This window comes from Aedes aegypti, chromosome 3 (genome assembly GCF_002204515.2).
Source record: "Aedes aegypti strain LVP_AGWG chromosome 3, AaegL5.0 Primary Assembly, whole genome shotgun sequence".
Taxonomy (NCBI): domain Eukaryota; kingdom Metazoa; phylum Arthropoda; class Insecta; order Diptera; family Culicidae; genus Aedes; species Aedes aegypti.
This window is the reverse complement of record NC_035109.1, coordinates 14,993,458-15,014,862: the sequence shown is the minus strand read 5'-3', so window position 1 is coordinate 15,014,862 and position 21,405 is coordinate 14,993,458. Positions and strand designations below refer to the sequence as shown.

The 21,405-nt window shown below is 40.1% G+C and overlaps 1 protein-coding gene across 1 annotated transcript in view; it reads left to right on the top strand.

The window, feature by feature from the left end:
• The first annotated feature begins 1,413 nt into the window (after positions 1-1,413).
• The window catches only part of LOC5570127 (protein purity of essence), a 43,194-nt gene continuing 23,202 nt past the window's right edge, over positions 1,414-21,405 (top strand). The window contains exons 1-5 of the mRNA XM_021850639.1: positions 1,414-1,564; positions 1,769-1,866; positions 9,283-9,719; positions 10,293-12,842; positions 16,544-20,807. Of these exons, the coding sequence (XP_021706331.1) occupies positions 1,446-1,564; positions 1,769-1,866; positions 9,283-9,719; positions 10,293-12,842; positions 16,544-20,807 (7,468 nt within the window). The 5' untranslated portion in view covers positions 1,414-1,445. The remainder of the gene's footprint in view (positions 1,565-1,768; positions 1,867-9,282; positions 9,720-10,292; positions 12,843-16,543; positions 20,808-21,405) is intronic.

Below are 21,405 nucleotides of genomic sequence, written 5' to 3'. Positions count from 1 at the left end.
TGAAAATCATTCAATTTTCTCCATCTTTTTGATGAATACAAATCGTTTCAAAGTTGGAGGATTTTCATTTGGTGGGATTTGTAAACAGATGATTTCAACGAAGATGAAAATCATCTTAAATGTGTCTGAAAATAGGTTTGGGGCTCGGATGAGGCAAAAATCATTCAATCTATGGCGGGAGATTCCGTTCAGTGTATCATTCCCCGCATCCACTGACTGCTTAGATCAATGTACCTTTCTATAAATACCTTGCCCCTGGCCTTAACCAGTCGTATAACAACAACAAAGAAGAAAAACATTACTACCAATCACGCTCTGTACCGTTACTAGCGAGCGTTTACAAACAGCTGATCAGCTGTTTCAAGCCGGCATCAAAGAAACTACTACGAAACCCATTCATAAAAAAAACATCAACAAACCGGCGTCGCGTCGCGGAGAATGTAACCAGCCCAATGCAAAACGAACGGCGTCCTTCCGATTTGTCGACGAAACAGACAAAACCAGCTGATTCTGTCGATGAACGACAGCGAAAAATCGATGCCGGTTCGGAAAACAAACCCTTCGGAAACGGTACCACACTGAAACAAATTTTCCGCGGGGTGCAAACATAAACGATGGACCGATGACCTTCAGGAACTCCTAATTTTGAAGGATGAATGCACAGATGAAAAACTATATTGAATTAAATTGCACTTTCAATAAAGGTTTTTATTGGTAATTCGTGTATTGAATCGTACAGCTGTGTATTCAATGCACACGCAAAACAAAGGCAAATGTCGCTTTATGCGAAGTAGCGCGGATAATCAATGTTACTATTATTGACTGTTTAACGATAAACTTGCGACGATCGACGCGCCACCATATTTCATATAACGGAGGATATTAGAACTAACTTGGAGGTGATGATTTGGAGGTTATTTGGAAATTTGGAGGTTAAAATCCCCTCCAAACACTAGCGATTTTGCGGTGGGATGTTGACGTTTGATGACGAATACAATTATTAATTATTGATCAATTAGAGATAATTTGTCAACAATATCATAATCGGATTAGTGAATCTCTTTCACTAAGTACTAGCGCAGAGTGGAACACAGATCTAGCCCATATAATGGAAATTGACTGTATTCTTTTGTATGTTCCTCGATCAAAAACCGCTGAATTTCAAGATTTATGAATAAAAATTGTATTGAAAAATCAAAATTAAATGGTATGTGTATAATTATGTCAGCTAAATACGTATCATTGATAATCTTTGTTAGTCTACTCTTGAAAAATAAGTCAATTTAAAAAAGTTTTCCAGCTCTAGTGTGAATTCACAGTGTACCGGCATTTTTACCCGGTTTACGCCGTTTTTGATTGATCCATTTCCACTTTTCCGATGACGGATCATCTCGAAACTCGAGTCGTTTCAGGGCAGTGTAGTTTTTTCACAAAAGAAAACCAAGATGGCTGCACATTCAGGAGGAGTAGATTGGGCTGCCGTTTTAAAGCCGTTTTTAGGCAGTTCAAGTGAAAATGTTAGCAAAAACGATGTGCTCAGTTTAGTGAAAACCATCATCCAAAGGTAGGTGGCTAGTTAGTTTTTGACCGCGGGTGTTTTCCTAGGAGATATACTCGATTGAAAATCGGGTGCCGAATTTCGCAACAATGGCTGCCAGTGGATCCCCATTGCGTAGCGCTTGCGGAGCACTATTTGTGCAATGTAATCATCCGGATGTGTCATGCAGTGTGTTTTCAATGCATTTTTTTTTTCCTTTTCTTGTTTTAGTGAAAATGAAATTCTCGACCATGACGCCGGCCACAAGCAGTTTTTCGACAGCTTTGTCGTGTTGGCAGCAGAAAATCTCACCAACCAAGTCACGTCACGTAAGTAAAATCGATTTTCTTCAGTTCTTGTTCCGACGACAGCTCAGGGGATTGGGGTTTTCTCCGGATTGGTCTAAATTTCACTGACAACGCATGGGATTAATTTTCCGAATAACTTTAACTTTATTTCACTGTAATTTCCGCGAGAACATTACTCTGCAAATTCTATCAATGGACTGATGCCTGTTCATTCATGCTTGCTCTTCACTTCCCTTTTTCTTGAATGGACTGTACTTTCACTCTTCTACACATCTTCTGGTTAGCTTTCAACCTAGGCGCGCAAACACTCTACACTGAACCAACAAATATCATAAAAAATATTAAAAACGTCACATAATCTCCCGATAAATGAAATCCGATTCACATCATGTGTGTCCATTGATAGTCATGTAAAAAACACATAAATCTCATTATGATACCTCATAATATTCAATTATCAACCCTGTGAAACATATATGAACAAAAGTTATGTATTTAATCCGATGAATGTTATGGGATTTGCAGATGTGAAAATTTAGCCACTGTTCCATAGCGGAATCCTCGTGATGGCTAGTTTGACTCTTAAATCGTCGGTGTATTTGAAAATAAATTATAGTTTGAAGACGTGAATCATAAAACTTTGTATAGGATAGTAAAAGGTAAGTTGATTATACATAAACAAAAAAGCTGAATTTAAGTTAATCCTTTTGGACTTGAATTTACAGAATACATAAACTTCATTGCAAGCTGAAGTCAATGGAACAAGATCGGAAGGACCATCCAGAAGACACCCAGAAGAATTAATTTTTCATATCTAAATTAATCGGTTATCCAATGTAATTAATGCATCGTTTATTCACACAAATGCCGATAATGTATCAATAAAGTATTTTTCTAAATTATGATTATATTGTTCATCAATTCTACTGGAAAAAAAACTGACAAAGCATCATTTCAAATTCATTATAATTTCTTATAAAAATCACTAACAATATCAATAACTGTCATCTGAATTTCACATAAAACTCATTGGCAAAATCCAATGGTTCGTATGATAAATTTGCATTGAATGTATGTGTTCTATCAGATGAATTTAATTCAAAAGAAATCGAACAAGTTTATGTGACAAATTGATGAGCGTTATGTGAAAAGCTACATGGAAAAAAACTATATGTGTTTTCAGATAAATATGACATGATTCCTTGGTTCAGTGTACACAGAAAAAGCTCCTACACTGAAAAAAATCCACACGTTTGATCCGTGAGTTCAAAATTATGGATCGATTCATGAACTTCTATATAGATTTGTTGTGATTTTCTTACAAACTTCGTGTGCGTTACACATTCAATTCTTTAGTTTTGCTGCATGGACTGATTCATCTACCGACAACATGAATTCCATAGTTTTCCACATCAGTTCCTGAAGCTTTCCATTTCAAATTCATATGCGTTAACCTATGGGTGCATAGATCATCACCCAACACGGATTCAGTGGTTTAACTTATGATTATCTTGTGTCATGATCATCATGTTCAAGTTGGTCGATTTGAACTCGATTAGCTTGCTGTCGATTTCCGTGTTCAAAATTTCTAAATTGTCTGTGATCAAACCATAGCGAACCAAATTGCGGTCGAACCTCGTGCCGAACGACAGTCATCATCATGTTCGAAAGAAAATAAACAAATTCGGAAGCTGAAAGTGTTAGAGGAAAATTTGCAGATTCGTTTTTCTCTCTATCATTGAAGATGTCCGAGTGAAGATGAGGAGTTCATTCTAATTTTCTATAAATAACATGCATTACTTCCAGCATTGGATATAACGTATGGTGTTAAAAAAATATCGGATTCCTCTAACAGATTTTTCTAGCTTTCAGCTTCGAATAAAATGAAATATGCTAATCCCGGGCTTCCCAAATTATGGATTTGCGGCGCCCCGCTGGTTGCTGACTCACTTGTTCGGAAAAAAGAACACTCAAGTGAGCTTGCGACGAGCAGAGGAGCCTTGAATCTATATTTTGGGGAGCAAGAGTTCTCTATCAAATTTCTTCTTTCAGTCTCATGATATTCATGTTTTATCACACATGACTATCTAAAGCTACTACATTTCGAATTTAATAAGCAAATCAGTTGGTTTGCATGATTTAATATTTGGAAATTCATGTTTGTTTCACATGACAACCTGATGTTGATACACATGTTATTATACCGTTAAGTCAATGACGAAATCCATATGGCTACCACACTCAAATCATGTGGTTTTCCTCATTGCGCAAATCTATAAGTAAAACACACGAACTTGACGTGTAGATTTTTCTCAGTGTACCTATGCCTTCTTGCAATCATGCGGTGCGCCGATACATAAATGTTCTAATGAAGATCAATGACGGCATCTCAATAACATAATTTATCCTCAGTACCGTGTACGCACCTAACTTTGCGCAGCTCCAAACTTTGCGCATTTTTAAGAAGCACGAAAAAATGATAATTAATCATTGATTTTTTTAACAATTCAGTTTCAGCAACATGTTCGTTTATGTGAAATAAGTATTTGACATACATTTGTTTACTAAGAAACCCTCGTTAATGTTAGTAAATAAACAAAAAACCTTATCGTCATACGCATAAACGTCAACTTTTACACCTTCTTAGAACAAGCGCTAAGGAGTGGCACTGCAAAAAATCAACATTTTTATGAACAAAACTGTGTTGTGAAAAGTATATTTGCGGTGTGTTTGCAAGAAAGGTAATATTCTAGTAATTCCATTTGTTTTCCATATAATATGTTCAATTTTTATTTGAAAATAGCGATGCGCAATGTTAGGACCCATTTTTTACACGAGGGTCTTAATTTTTGCGCACTTCTAGCAATTCGGAATGGCACGTAAATACATGTACGTCCTTGCATATGACAAAATCTGGCGATCTTACCAGGAATGGTCACTCAATCCATAAGGCAGCGGCTACATGTAATATTCTTGAAAGTACCTTTTGTATGAAGCTGAAGGCAAGGTGTGCATAGAAAAATCTCGGAAAATCCACTGTATTAACACAGGAGACTATTACTGTAAACTTGGATAATTGATAGCGCAAAGGTTGGCTTCCCAATTGAAGGACAATGATTCAAGCTCCAGTTGTCTGAAAAAAGCGTTCAATTATGGAATATCCATACTGGCGGCAAATAGATAAAAAAAAATTAATCGCGAAAGATCAACGATACATCTCTCAGTTTAAGAATTAAAAAAAAAAAACAAGAGAATAAGTTATATGAAGCAACGTACGATAACAAATAGGCATAAGCTGCGTCTATAAACTATATAGCTCAGATTGTAATCTTGTGAATATATGTATTATAAAAAAAATAAGAACAGAGTAAATCTCTATTCGTGGGCACTCTATGTTTGAGGTGATTGAATAAATTAAATTGAAATTCACGGAAAAAACTCTTGATGAAACTCATATTAGTTGTAACCTTTTTATTTAATACGAAACCAGTAAAAAAGTAAAATTATTTAGAGTAAACGAGCAATTTAAGGCATGCGCAAAGTTAGGCACATCATGCGCAAAGTTAGGAACAATTCAGATTTTGTGCGCAATGTTAGGCACAAGGTATTGCATCACCTTTTGCATTTTTTTATTTTTTTGTGAATCATTTTTATTTTTTTTAAATCACGCGTTCTACTGAAGGGTTAAAAGCCTATCGTTGGCAGAAGTTTGAATAAAAAGATACATATTTTAGCCTTATTTGAAGCAAAAATACGATGATAATTTCTTAACTGCGCAAAGTTTGGTGCGTACACGGTAATTGCACATCGTTACATTTTCTCGCAAACAGTTCTCTTCATCCATTATCAGGGCTTGTAGGCGAATTATTTCTTCGAAGAAATTTTCTTTCATTACTCACCAGCAAGTTGCTTCAGGAAATCCAACGCAACTGCCTCCAGTTATTTCCAGAGGAATTACTCTGGAATTTTTTTTCCAGATACTTCCAAAATTTGCTCCAAGGATTTCTCCATCAATTTTTCCAGTAGATACTCTAGCAGATCTTTCAAAGAAGTCTACAGTTCACATAAGAAAATTCCCAATGGTTTATTTCAGAGCTTTTGAAGTAGTTCATTAGGAGATTTTTCCAGGAAACCCTATAAGAATTCCTTAAGGAGTTCGGACGTCGAACTTTTCAGTTCAGGAAGGTCAAAAACGGAAAAAGACGAGAATTTGATTCTACCGTGAAAAACACGGGAGAACCCCGGAATTTGATATGAATACCGGGCAAATCGTTTCGTACAAACCCAAAAAAAAGGTTTTACTAACCGACATTTGCTAATTTTAGCAATTTTGATTACATTTTCAATTGTCATTTGAATTCTGACAAGTAAAGAGCCGGATCCTATTCTTGGCACTTTTGATTTATTTCGGCAGTGGGGTTTTTTGAAAGCTACAGAGCCATAATGGCCTTATTGTGCGTCGTACTTATGTGCTCCTCAATGCAAAGTTTCAGACAAACCCCCCATGCCTGAATCATGGAAGTGCCCAAGTAGCTCTGCACTCTATCTTTGTTTGAAATGTTTGGAAATGTCAAACATGATTTGAAATCATTTTGGCCGCGATACTAAGCTAGCTAAACTTATCCTATTCACGAAATGTATGGCTCATTCCGTCATTAGGGCTTGTAGAAAGCTATCAGGAAATAAAATGTTAAAAATACTAATCATAGAAATAGAACAATTCATCTTGTATCTGATTTCACGGAGCTCACCGAAGCCCTTCTTGAGGACTGCTGGCATAGAGAAAAAGCAGCCGTTAACAACGCAGCAGAAGGTACCATTGGGTTCGTGGGAAGAAATCGACGGAACGATTGGTTCAACGAGGAATGTCAGACGGTTTTGGACGAGAAGAAGGCAGCGCGGGTGATGATGCTGCAGCAAGCTACATGTCAAAATATATAACGATACAAACAGAAACGAAGGCAACAAACCCATCTATTCCGGGATATAAAGCGCCGCCTGGAAGAGATGGAGCAGCTGTATCGTTCACAAGAACACATAATTTCTACCAAAACTTAATGCATCCCGCAAAAGCTTTGTTCCGCGAGCCGAAATATGCCCGGGATTAAGATGGAGGTATCTTGACGGACGAATTTGAGGTGTTTGAAAGGTAGAAGCAGCACTACGATGAACACTAGAATGGCGCAGAGGAGGAAGATAGTGAAATTAAAGAGGTTACGGGTCACCCCTGGAACCGATTGATAGCCAGGAGCTGGGATACAGATACCGGATGAGTGGAACGAGGGAGTAATATATCCAATATACAAAAAGGGTGACAATTTAGAATGTGAGAACTATCGAGGAATCCAGCCAGTTCATCTGTTTCGCTGACGACGTGGACATTGTCGGAAGAACGTTTCAGGTGCTTGTTGAGCAGTATACCAGGCTGAAACGTGAAGCAGAACGGATTGGATTAAAGGTAAATACGTCAAAAACGAAATATCTACTTGCTGGAGAAACTAAACGCGATAGAGCTCGTATTGGCCGACGTGTGATGATCGACGAAGATGAGTTCGAGCTGGTGGATAAATTTGTCTACCTCGGATCATTGATAACGTCGGACAACAACTGCTGTAGAGAAATTCGAAGACGTATCATTGACGGATGTCGTGCTTACTATGGACTCCACAAGACCTTGCGGTCTGGTAAACTTCACCTTTAGGATCGAGATCGGAACAAATTATTCACAAAATTTCGTGGACAATAATAAACATTCCGCATACTTGCCAGTTTGTTTATTTCACTCAGATACATTAGCCGTTATGGTTCCGTTATCTCCGTGAACAGTGTTTAACAAAGTGAGAACGGTTTTACAGTTTGTATACCACAGCCATTGCAGTAACCTCAACAACTAATGTTGCTGCTATTTTTTCGCCGTTTGGAGTGGATTGTACCATGAAAGTAGCTCTAACAGGTAACATTAGTATATATGTTGACATTATTTTCGTTGCTGTATCAAGTACGGTAAATATTTATGCGGGATGTATAACAGACATTTTTGTAATCATAAAATTTCTATTCTAATAAAATTAATTCGTTAGGAAAACTTGAAAATTCGGTTGTTATAGTAAATCAGAAGTGGGATTCGGTGTTTTCGAAGACTGAATTTCTCACGAATAATTCAATAAATCGGTCAAATAATGATATACCATCTGTCGGAGTGGTTCAAACGCGGAAGGTTTAGAGTGACATGAATAGCTACTTGAACGAATTAAATGAACAATGCGAACGTGACATGCAGGAGATACGACGCAAAGTGTGGGAGAGTATGGACACTTTGCAGGACTATAATAAGACTCAGTATGATCGACACTGCACTCAGAATTCGTCTAACAAAGAGAGAGAATTAGTAATGATCCGTAACGTGAAAGCGATATGCGAGAGTAATTAGCTAAAGCCTAAATATAAGGGTCTGTATAGGGTCAAGAGAGTACATGATCGGAACCGTTATGTAGTTGCGAATTTTGAAGGATACCAGGTCTCACAAATCCTTTTCGAATGTATATTTGATCCTTTTAATATGCGTTTGTATCAATCTGTGGGTACTGTCGAGAGTAACGATTCAAACAAATTCGTATTTTCTGATGTCGAATCAGATGTTTTTGGCTTCCAAGATTGAAGTCGGCTTTTTGCATAATTACAAAAACCTAATTTCAAGAAGTTAATTAGAGAACATCAAGAGATTATAAAACTCCATTTTTATCAATGTAATCCAGGATGGTCAAAGCTGTAGCAATTTGTGAGAGTAATTGAGTGTAGCGGTAGGAGTGTGAATTAAGCTGAATTGTTGAGAAGAAAGTCAGGGTGGACGAGATTAGAGCAAATGACATCCGGTATGGAAAGAAAGAGAATAGCCAGCCATGATGTATGGCATACATTTTTGTAATCGGATAATTTTCATTCCAATAAAGTTTATCCGATACGAAAACGTAAAAATTCGGATGCTATACATGTTGGGATCCCGTGTGAACAACACCAATCAATCATCTTCAAGGATTATAATACGCAAAAACTCATTTAATACTTCCGATTTATTTATCTCATCGAACAGATTCTTACGTTCTATCTGTCGAAACGCTCAACTTAAACTATAGTTCAATCCATTGTGTGAAATACAATTCAGTTCGTAATATGGATTTCCAGCATTACTGCTTTCTTAAATTTAAAACCCAACATACATGTCTGGATTCTCTGAAAAAATGTATGTAATTTTTTTTCTCCTGGTTCCTATTAAGAATATTTTGTTATCTTGATTTCCATATGGTTTCTTATTATATTTGTATTTGTATGTTATTAGTCACGCACAAATCTGCTGAAATAACCTTTTTTTCGCTACCAGCCCAGCATACATATATTTTTTGTTCAACTGACCTGATTTCTTTTCTTTCTCAATTGCAGTTTCGCAAACACAGCTTCCGCAAATTGCCGAAGCGGCCACCGTCCTGATTCGCTACATCCTGCAACATCTGGACACGCAAGCACCGAACAAGCCCAGCATTCTGCTGATGGCTCTCAAAGTTCTATGCGAAGGCCGCAAGGAATCGGAACATTCGACAAGCAACACATCGGCCTCGTCCATTATCTCCGCGTCCGGAATGAAATATCTGAAGTATCCGGAAGTGCACGGCAAATCGCCCTCGGTGGGCAGTGGCGGTGGACCGTCCGGTGTCGTTGTAAGTTCCGGCGGAAGCGGATCGGAGAAAGAAAGCCCCAAAAGCGAAATGAAACGCTCGCGGTCGGATCTATCGACCGTAATCCTGCAACAGCTCACCACTCCGCTCGGTGCTGGAGTGTTCACATTTGCTGCACTCAGCGAGGAGCAAATCGATTGCACGGTTAGTATCAATTACAGGGTTTTACGACTTCGAAAATTACGCGGGTTTGGCACGAATTTGAAACAGATTTTTGACCTTACAGGCAGATCAAGTTTTTATCAACGAAATAACACCTTCTTCAGAGTATCGAATTTTAAAATTGTTTTTTGACGATAATAAGGATTACAAAATGAAATCTTCGAAAATGGATTTATCTCGAATTCTATACGAATGCAAAATGCTACCTTGCATAAGTTTAAAAAATCCATCTTTGGCGAAAGACAGCATCTCCTATACTGTGCTGAAAGTATTGAATAAAAAAAAATGTTGAAATTCAAAGATACTGTTAACATTTCATCAAAAAATCACATTAGAATTTTCGCAGTGAATCCAAATGTAAATGCTCTCGGGTTGAAAGATTTGTATAAAAGAGCAGGGAGTATTCTCTGCAGGTTTATTTAGAAATTTCTTAGAATAGGTTACAGAAATTCTTCCAATGATTTTACTCGCTGCGTATTTAATTCTAATCTCTAAACAACCTTGCATTTAATTTTTATTTCAAGCAAAACAATAACTATTCGTTGATATTTTCAGGAACTTTTCGTCAAATCAAACCTACAATGTCTACAAGCCACCAACGGAGGAGATCTGCTCTTCAAGTGGTGTACCAACTCCTTGCCCACGTTGGCTAAGTACCGCACAAAGTATGAGGAATGCACCGTTCAAGGAAAACCCCTATACCTACCGATTACAACTGTGGAAGCCGGAGCTGTCAAAGCCAACCTTTCACACATCGAATCAGATATTTCCAACATGCTGCTCGCGGTTTCGTTGCCACTTGTTGAACCACTGACCCCGACCAAGATTGCACTTCTCTCCCAGTGTGCTATGTCCGCCTTGTATTGCGCCGTTCTAACGTCAACAGCGATCAGCGTTTTGGCAATGGCCGCTAGTGGTTCGCAGAAAAGTGCGTCATCCACACAACTGCAGCAGAAGGAACAACAATCGTCAAGCAATCAGTCACAGAAGGAAAGCGATGATGAAGAAGATTACGCCCGAATTGTGGTGGATCGCGCTTTGGAGATATTCACCAAGATTGGTACCATTTTGAAAAACTCCACCCGAACTCATATTTATCAGAATCACGTCTGTATGGGAGCATGGTTGTTGATATCCGGAATCCAAGGAACCATGGGCGCTTCTGGAAATCCCAGTGGCAGCACTGTCCAACAGACGGCTTCTGTAAAAACTTCCGAAGAAAGCTTGAAAGGAAGAAGCCCTTTGAAAACGCTCGACGTGCCCCAAATGGCCTCAACGGCAGCACCGACGCCTGCTTTACGTGTGAATCTGTTCAAAGTTCAACAAGGCTTCGGAGTACTTAACGCGGCAATTGCTCGACACAGTATCACGCTCCTGACTGAGCTGATCGATGATTTGAAGATTGACTCACGTTCAGACGATGAGGAATACAGTAGCATTGAGTCTGCAGGATTCGACATCCTCGGCCAATATACATCCATACAAAGAGTCGTTCGCGTTTTGAACAGCGCCACCTTACAACAACTAATGACCTTCTTGGCGACTGTATCATATCGAAAGGCATGTACCCTGCGTAGAATAAACACCAAGAACACGAACGAAGGTGAACCCATGAGTTACAGCGACTCGACGACGTATTACAATGATACTTTCTCATGTTCCGAAGAAAGCGAACCGGAGGAGGAAGACAGCGACAGCTACCTGGGCCTTTGGTTCAAGGAAACACTTTCTCCTGAAGCCAATGAAGAAATGACCGAATCACAGGAGCAGGAGAAGAAAGACGAAAAGCGTCACGGAAGCAACCTTGTTCCAGCCAAGGACGAACCACACGAATATCTCAACTTGAGTTCTTTGATTTTCAACTTCTTTGACACGTCGCTTGGCGGTCATCATATCTATCTGAATCGCTACGTGAGAACCGGTCTAAGCGAGCAACAGATGGTGTTACTTGCTAACATTCTCCGTGATCTTGATCGCGACTCGGCTCGAGGTGATCCAGAAAACTCCGGCTGCCTCCAGTGGCAAAACGCCATGGTCAAATTCTCCGGTGCAGTTGGACGTTATCTCCACAATTTAATATCCAACTCCTTGCTAAACGAATCGCTGCAATCAGCTCTTCTGCTTCATCTCGGTGTTTCACCATGGACTCAGGATTCCAACATCTGGCCGCTTCAGGTTTACTCCAGAACATTAGCCGTGCTCGTTCAGATACTTCTGCTGAAACCATCGCAAGAAAAGGAAGCAGCTTGCCTCTCAGTTTGGCATCGCCTAGTGAACACACTTGTCGAAGGAGTCTGTTCAAACCAGATGATCCCGACGGAATCCGAAATCGAAGATCTCAACGTAGAGCATGCACAACTGCTACTGTTTTTGTTCCACTCCCTGAACCTTATGCAGAAGAAATCCATCTTACTGCTTACTGCCGGAGGTGTGATTCGTTGCTCCGAAGTTTGTCGCTCCGTAACTCCAGAGAAGCCGTTACGTGACCACCAAATTATGCTTTTATCGAGATTGTTGCTGTTCCTGGAATATCTCATGAAACACTTGTACAATCCTCCGAACGTGCTGCTCGAGCAGGTCCGTTGGAACCTTTTCAGCGTGTTCACATTGGATTCCGAGCAAAAAATTGCCGATCTCATCAATTATAAAACCAAAATGATGTCCTTCTGCCGCAAAGACATCGAAGACAAGCACCGCAAGCTGGCCAATGAATTCAGCGTCAGCGGAGTCAAGCCGAAGTTCTACTCGTTGACCACGGTAGACACGAAAATTCAACAGGAATTCAAACTAGACGGTCTGGCGTGGAATTTCATCTTGTGCACTCCGGACAAGCTCAAATACCCCTGGTTGATCGACGCGCTCATCGACATTCTCAGCATCACGGATATGTGCCTGGCGAAAATTCCCTTCCAAACGCTCTGTGCGGTGCACTACTGCTTCAGTCTGTGCTGGAAGCTGTTACTCGGACTGCCACCTTCGACGCAGCATGTGGAGGCTCTGATGCAGGAAAAGGTTCCCAATTTGCACTCGCTGTTGTGGTCGATCCGCTGCTTGCATCCGATCACCCATTCGCACTATCTGATTGTTAACAGTTTGGTCAAACAGGTAAGTTGACAAACTTTACGTAATTAATCAGGGTGTCTACTACCTGGAAAAAACCTGGAATTATCAGGGAATTTTATTCAACCTGGAAAAGACCTGGAATTCTCAGGGAATTTTGATTACAATATTTTAAGGCAGTAGTTCATGGTAGAATATGTTCACTGCAAAAGATTTTTGCGTAAAATTCCAGAACCATTATTTGCCATAAAATTCTATTCCATAAAAAAGAAAAAATTCGGCTGCGCCGCTATCAAAACGCTACTTGAGCTATGAGCAATGAGGATCTTTTCGGATAAGTTCCATCGGCTTATCAAAACATCAAATATCCGTAGGTATATTTGATCAGTAAATGATAAAGTATATTTGATGAAAGGTCTCTAAGGTCTCAATTTTAACCTGATGCAAAATTCTACAGGGTCTCGAGAAGCATTCAGAAACTGTTACGATTCTATTCAACTAATTCTTCAAGAATTTCTTCACATATTCTAGAGAAAAAGTTTCAAGAATTATCCCAGTGGTTTCTCCAGATATTTCATCTAGAATGTGGGCCTCGTGGCCGAGCGGTAAGTGTCGTCAGGCAGTTAAGCGTATTGTGGGTTCGATTCCCGTTGCAGCCATCGAAACTTTTCGTCAGGAATGTTTCTCGGCTATGTGCCACTAGAGCATTCTTGTCCGTTGTCTAGTGTTAAGTTACAGTCTGTGCAGCTGAATGGCTGAAGACGATGTCCGTGTCTTTTTAAAAAAGAATACTTTCAGGGAATAATACAGGTTTTTCTCCAGAAATTATTCAATAGATTCAACTACCAATTCTTCCAGCAAGTTTTCAAAGGTTGCTTAAAGGAATGTTTCCAGAATGTGGTTCAGAAAATCCCTGAGCATTTCAACTTTACTATCTCCAGTAATTTTCTCAGGGATTACTATGGAAAAAAAAAAACAAAGACTATTCTAGGACTTCCTCGAGATATTTTTTCACTAACTCTTCAACCGAATTCTTCAGCTGTTGCTCTAATAAATCTTCCAATGATTCGCAACAGAATTTCTTCTAAGATAACCCGCATGGGTTTTTTAAGTCCAGACCTTTTTTCAAGAAACCCGACAAGAATTTCTGCGTCATTTTTCCCATATTCACTGCAAAGTTCACATTGTTACAAAAATTCCTCGAGTAAATCTATTAGGAACATTTCAAATACGACGATGGCATTTCATCCAAGAATTACTGCAGTTCTTCCAATCATTTCTCAATGAATATGTAAAAAAAGTCCATGGAATTTCCAAAAGTTATTTCATGGTTCCGAACCAATTATTACTACAGCTATTTTTCCAAGAAATCCTCCGATCATTCCTACACAATTTCATACAGGTTTCTTTTTTCGATGAGTTCCTTCATAAGGATTCAATATTCATTTCTTTTACTTTTTTCAATTATCGTAGCAAATAATTTAAAAAAAAAAATCATGTTAAGTTTTGTCAAGAGTTCCTCTAGAAATCTTTATTCATCAAGAATGATTTGAGAACTAAGACAAGTTTTATCACAGGCTACTCTAAGATTTTCTTTAGAAATTGTCAAGAAAAACTCCTTGAAGAATGATGGGACAAATCTTTGAAGACTTCCTGAGAAATTTCTTAGTACTACTGGAGGAATTTCCAAAGAAATCTTAGGAGCAATCTTTGGAGTAATTCCTGAAGGTATCCTTAGAAAAATTCCTGGTCAAAATCGAAATTCTGAAGAACAATTATGTAGGAAATCATAATAAATCCCTGAAGGCATCTCTCGAGAAGTTTCTGGTTGAATATTCCAACATGTTTAAAACTGAAGCCTTGGAGGATGAAGAAATATCTGAAATTATATATGAAGTAATTCTTTTTTTTTTTTTAATAAATACTTTTTTTTTTCAAGGCACTTTGTGCTTGTGGCCACTACTGTGCCGGAATCAGGTGGTCTGTAGCTTCTTTATCGATACAGATCTATATTTACATCTACTTTCACTCTCTCCTACTCTTTTACTCTAACACCGAGCAGGTAGGAGAGAGCTCTGCTGTTTGTGAGGCTAGCTGCCTGCGAAGAGGGTCAGTTTGTCTCAGTCACCATCTGATACTGACGGAGGATGGATGTGCTCCCCAAAGCACGGTCCTCCGTGAAGCGTCTTCTGGTGGCTGGACGGGTTTTTTTGGGGAGGGGCTGGGAATCGAACCCATGACCTTCCGCTTATGAAGCGAAAGCGTAACCTCGAGGCTATAGACCCCCCAAGAAGTAATTCTTGATGGAATCTCTAAGAGAATGTTGTGGTTATTTTTGAAAAAATCCAAGTGGTTTTTTGAGATATCCAAAACAAAAATTCTTGGAGGAATTCCTTAGGACGATCCTTGAAGTAATTTTATGAGAACTATGATTTGTTTTGAACTCCTGAAGAAAAATGCAAATCTCTCAAATTGAAATATCTATCTTTGGGTAATCACCTGAGATAATTTCCGATGAAATTTCTTGATAAAATCATTGAAAATGCATACAGAAATACAAACAGTATTATTTGTCGTAATGTATCAAGGAATTAGAAAAAAGTTTAGATATATTGTCAGAGAAATATCAGGTCTAATTCCATAAAGAATCATACTCTTTTTCCTGGTTCTCTCTAGGTTTCGTTTCGTTTTTTGATTGCTGTTTAGTCTCTCTTTTCAAGCAAGAGCTTTCTGAATTTCCTATTTTTAAGACACTTAGTCCCTACCAGTCCTGCTTCATGAACAATTTTCAAAATTATTAGAAAATATGTTTTATAGGCTGGGTTCTGAATTTTCGTCTTAATGATGCGAAATCTACGATTTTTCGCACGTAAGGAGAATGCTTTTTCACTTCTTCACGTGAACATTTTTTTTTGCTCACACTTATTTATCCTAGAATTACGATGAGAAATCCATTATCGTGAGAGTGAGTGAGAATTCGAAACCTTGAATATAGGAAAACCCGATTCCGGAAAAGTAATCTGGAATTTAAACATCCATCAATTTGAAATTTCTTAAGGATCATGATTCATTTGGAGCTCTTAAACGTTTTCGAATGAAATGCAAACAATTCATCATTTATATAACTTAGAAGCCGACTCCTATTCTTGACATGTTTGATTTACTTCAACAGTGAGGTTTTTTGAAAAATACTGAGCTCATTTTTGACAACCATATGCGTCAAGTTGAAGTGCTTCTTATTACAAAGTTTCAGACAATTCGGCCGAGAGAAACCTCCCATGCCAAAGTGAATCATGGCCCAAGTAGCTCTGCACCCTACCACATTTACATATGTCATATGTCGGATTTGACTAACCGGGAGCTTGACAATCAGTGTTCTGAACACGATGATGGACAGAACAAACGAAATAAATAATGATGGATTAAATACAATTCATAGAACGTAAGCATTGATATTGTTGGCTCATTGCTTTAACATTTCAAGAAGAGTGAATACACTTTAGAACACTTTAAAAATTGTCATTAGTTTGTTTTTGTCATATCAAATTAGAGTATTTCTCGAACCTGGAATTATTTTATAAAACCTGGAAAAACCTGGAAATATCAGGGAATTTCATTTCGGTAAACGAGTAGACACCCTGTTAATGGACAGCCCCTAAGGACATTTAATTCTGCAATGAAAGCAAATTATATGTATCATTTCTAGTCAAATCGAAGATTAACAGAAATTCAAATTTTTGTTCCAGGGCATGTATACACAATCGGCGGAGGCGCTGTGGAATCGTCTTACGGACCATGTATCAGATATGAAGTACAGCTTGAAGCTAACGGTGCTTGGTCTGGAATCTTTTGCTAGCTCGTTCAATCCGGAGCAACCACGTCTGTCCAAGATTATCCTACTGGACAGCTTAGTATCGCATCTTTACGCCATCTGTTGGGCCGAAAAGGAAGGGGTCAACATTAAAACCAAATCGACGAATAACAGCAGCAGCTCGTCCAGCAGTACCAGCAGCAGCAGTTCAACCAGCAGCAACAGCAGCTCGACGTCGTCCAGCTCCAACGCTAGCGATTCTAGTGTGGCTAGCGGAGGACAACAACTCACCGTTACAACTGGAGCAGCTACAACCGCCGATGCTTCCAGCACCACTGGCCCGGGAATGGAAACGGTCAAGATGGCATCTAGGAATGATCTCACTCGTAATTTGATGTCAAAGTTGATGGAAGTTCTCGAGATAGTGAAGGAAGCAACCTACAAGACGATGTTCCAGAATCTGAGTGGACAGATTCCTGCTTCACTGATTGAGCCACTGATCGCCATATGTGGTTCGAAGAACACATTCTGTCAAGATTTATCCGGCCAACTGGTGGCCTTGATCACTGGTCAGGACAAGGACGTAATCTCTGTGGAATGGCGTAAGAATCTTACTATAGGTAGTGAGGACAACTTTACCAGTGGATCATTCCCTGTTGAAGTGCACACCTTAACTGTCATCGATGGCCATTTGACGGAAACATCGAAGCACCTGTCCTATTCGATCCTACTGTCACTGAAGCACGCTTTGAAGTCATGCGTCAACTTAATTTACTACATGCTACCGAACTACGACGACAAACAGCTCGACGAAGAGCTAAAAGAGATTCTTATCCCTATGATTTTTGATCTTCGGGCAGAATATCTGTATGATGTGGTCAACAAATGTCTGGAATCACTGCTAGGTGGTGATTCGAATTCGGAAACCTATCAACTGTTGGCATATTCAAACATTCTTCGTCGTAGTTATCAATTTTTGATCGAATACACGGAATTATCCGCCCAAGGACAAACAGTTAACATTGACGAAACTGTACTTCACAACATCATCAAATTCTGGGAAACGATGTTGGATAAAACCATCGGACTGAAAGCCATGCGAGAGTTCTTCTACGAGAGCAAAAAGGGCAATCTGGTGCAAATTTTGCTCTCATTCACGGGCACGAACCTGTCCCAGAAGTATTCAACAAAAGTTCTTCAATTCTTCGAGAAATTATTCGCCGCTTCGGAGAAACTCGATGCCCAATTCGACGAGGAAGAAGTGAGTAGCTGCATTGCTGAACTTGTGAACGCCGATGCACCGAAACTCAAAAGCTGGTTGAGTCACATTCTGCTCGGTCCTAGAGGAGCCAGCCTAACCACTGGGGGATCGAATGCATCAAGTAACGTACCAACCCCAACCAACATGGCGACCGTGTCGGCGATTCCGAGCATCACTGATCAATTGGCCGTTTCAGCCACTTCTGATAACAATACCGCCAACAATGCTTCGGTGGGAGGCGATCCGGATGCCATGGACATTGATTACGAGTGCATGGCTATGCCCTGGCAGAGGGAGATGAGTCGTACCGGAAACGATACCGTAGATGAAGCTCTGGAGAAAAACGGCAAACTTTTGCAAGCTTTGGTAAAATACATTGTCGCAGAGAACAGAATCGCACAGTCTGTCTCTGAATCTCTGTTCCAGGCTTTGATTCAAATCGGACACAATTTGCTATGTCCCGTTCAAGAAGCTATCGAGTTTGCCGATTTGCTGCAGGTCATGATTACATTGGCTGACGCTGGAAAAGGCCGTGGCCACGCAATGCTGTTTACGGCAGCTATCGATTGGCTGGAGATCTCCAAGAATCAAGTACTGGAAGGTAAATCATCCAAAAGTGGATCAAAGGCTGCGGTTCAACTGGAGAATGTAACTGCCATTTTGAAATACATGAGCGATCTGCTGCAAGGTTTGGGATCAAATGGAAGCCGTTCTATCAATCCTCCATGGGACGACGAAACACCACTTGATGCGGAAGATATTCTGGATGATCTCGGAGGCGATGACGATGATAGTGCTGTAGAAGATTCTGACGAAGACAGTCTCAGCAATAAGCTTTGCACTTTCTCGATAACCCAGAAAGATTTTATGAATCAGCACTGGTACTACTGTCACACATGCAAAATGGTTGACGGCGTTGGTGTCTGTTCTGTTTGCGCCCGAGTTTGTCACAAAAACCACGACATCAGCTATGCTAAGTATGGCAACTTCTTCTGTGACTGCGGGGCAAAGGAAGATGGATCTTGCCAAGCCTTGTCACGAAGAAGTAATTCAGGGCATGGCGAAGATTCGATTCTGGGATCAGCGATGCCAAGATCATCCGATGCTGATTCTGTCTTGTTGACAAGTTCATTGAGACGTAGAGCATCAAGCCCAACCGGACAACCGAACCAGCCTGGAATCAGTCAAATGTCCGAAAAGGAACAACTGCTGGCGAAAATCATCGAAAGCTCCAAGGAAGCTTTAAGCAATCCCGATCAATGGAAAGTCGTTGTAAAGAGTATTTTGTCGTTCTTCAACTCGATAATGCCAACGATCAAGGATCACTGCGCCAAATATTCCACAGTGGGATGTCATCTTCGCGCTCGCAACGCTTTAGAACGTCTGCATCAACCAGAAAAGTCATACTCCTTCAGTGATCAGATTATGGTCGCCACCCTTGGGTCGCAAGAAGGAGCATTCGAGAATGTCCGGATGAATTTCTCCGGAGAGCAAGGGCAAACCATCAAACAGTTGTTATCAACAAACCTGGTACGTCGTGTAGCCTTGTGTTGCCTGGCTTCTCCACATGGCAAACGTCAACAACTAGCCGTGTCACATGAAAAAGGCAAGGTCACCATTTTACAACTATCTGCATTGCTGAAGCAAGCCGACGCCGCGAAAAAGAAACTTACCCTTACGAGACTTGCATCTGCGCCGATTCCATGCACGGTCTTGTCATTGGCGTCCAATCCCGCGAATGAAGATTTCCTTGCAGTTTGTGGATTGAAAGAATGTCATATCCTCACGTTCACCAGCACTGGAGCTACAAACGAACACATTGTTCTAACGCCCCAACTTGAAACCGGAAATTTCATCAAGCGAGCCATCTGGCTACCATGCTCACAAACCAAACTGGCCTTGGTTACAGCAGATTTCGTTAAGATCTACGATCTGGCAGAAGATAGCTACAGTCCACAGTACTATTTCCTCGTGCCGAGCGGTAAGATCAGAGATTGCACGTTTGTGCATCAAGAAGACACATATTACATGTTGATCATGTCCTCTCACGGATATATCTACACACAACCTCTAACTGACGAAAGTCTGGCCAAGCATGGTCCATTCTACGTCACCAGCACTCTCGAACTGGACCATCCCTCAATAACCGATGACAACGGACAAATCTTGGCCGGAGGAGTCTCGATTTATTATTCTCACGTCCTACAGATGTTGTTCTTCAGCTACGTGGCTGGTCGAAACTTTATGGCGCCACTAACGAACGTTAATCAAGGCGTCAAATGCGTGATCAACCTGATCTGCAATCCTGCGTCGAAAGTTTTCTCCAAATCGTTGACGCAACCCTTGTGTCAGTGGACCGAAATTCCCGGACATCCAGGCCTCATCTGTGCGATGATGCAAAATCTGAACAATCCGGTCATTTTCATGATCAAACCAGACGGTTACGTTGCCCAAGAGATCAAGGCACAGAACGCGAAGGCCAAAATCATGGACATGGTAGCCATTCGTCATTCGGTATCCGGGGTGGAGAAGACCACTTTGATTCTGTTGTGTGAGGATGGAAGTCTGCGAATCTACGCTGCTCATCCTGAAAACACCGGCTACTGGTTATCGCCGGAAATTCAACCTATAGGCCACCAATTCCAGACAGGGGCTTACTCAAAGTCTAGAAAATCGAAGAAGTCAAGCAAGCAAAGCAGTGGAAATCAAGCAAGTGGCAAGAGTGGAGTGGGATCCGCTCCAACTTTCCCGATCGATTTCTTCGAGCACTGTACCCTGATGAACGAGGTCGAGTATGGAGGAAACGATTTGCTGCAGATCTACAATACCCAACACTTGAAACATCGCCTTAATTCCACCGGGTTGTATGTTACTTCTACCCGGGCCAGTGGATTCACACTGGATGTCATGAATAACGATCCCAACATGGTTATGACAGGTAAGATCAATATACAGGGTGTCCATCCATCCGGGAAATCCGGGAAAAGCGGGAAAAACCCGGGAATTACAAATGACCGGGGAAAATACGGGAAATACCCGGGAATTTGGAGATCACACTGGGAAATTGTGTATTTGTGTACAGACAGCTTCATTTTTTCAGCACAAAAAATATTCAAATCACGAAAACTTTTTTGTTTCTCAATATTTCTGCATAATTTTTCACAATTGAGAACGTTTCTATTTTTAGAACCATTACCGGTTTTGATGAATCCCAGATTCCTTAAGGGACCGACGCGTAGCTATAACCCATGAAAATATCTCAGGCTACATGCTACATTCCCATGTTCGGTCATTTGCTTTTCAAAATTTAATTAGAGTCTGTTGCGAAAAAATGATACAAATCGGTGCAACCGTTTTTGGATGAGTAATGAGTAATAAGCTTTTATGTTTTTTGAAACACTCCGGCCGTAACAAGGTCTTGAAACTTCAAAAAACTTCGTTTTGTAATTTTGAGATTTATATGATTTTTTACAGAGAAAATCCTCATTGCCTAATATTGTATAGCCCAAATTTTAGTTTTTTTGATAAATTCACTA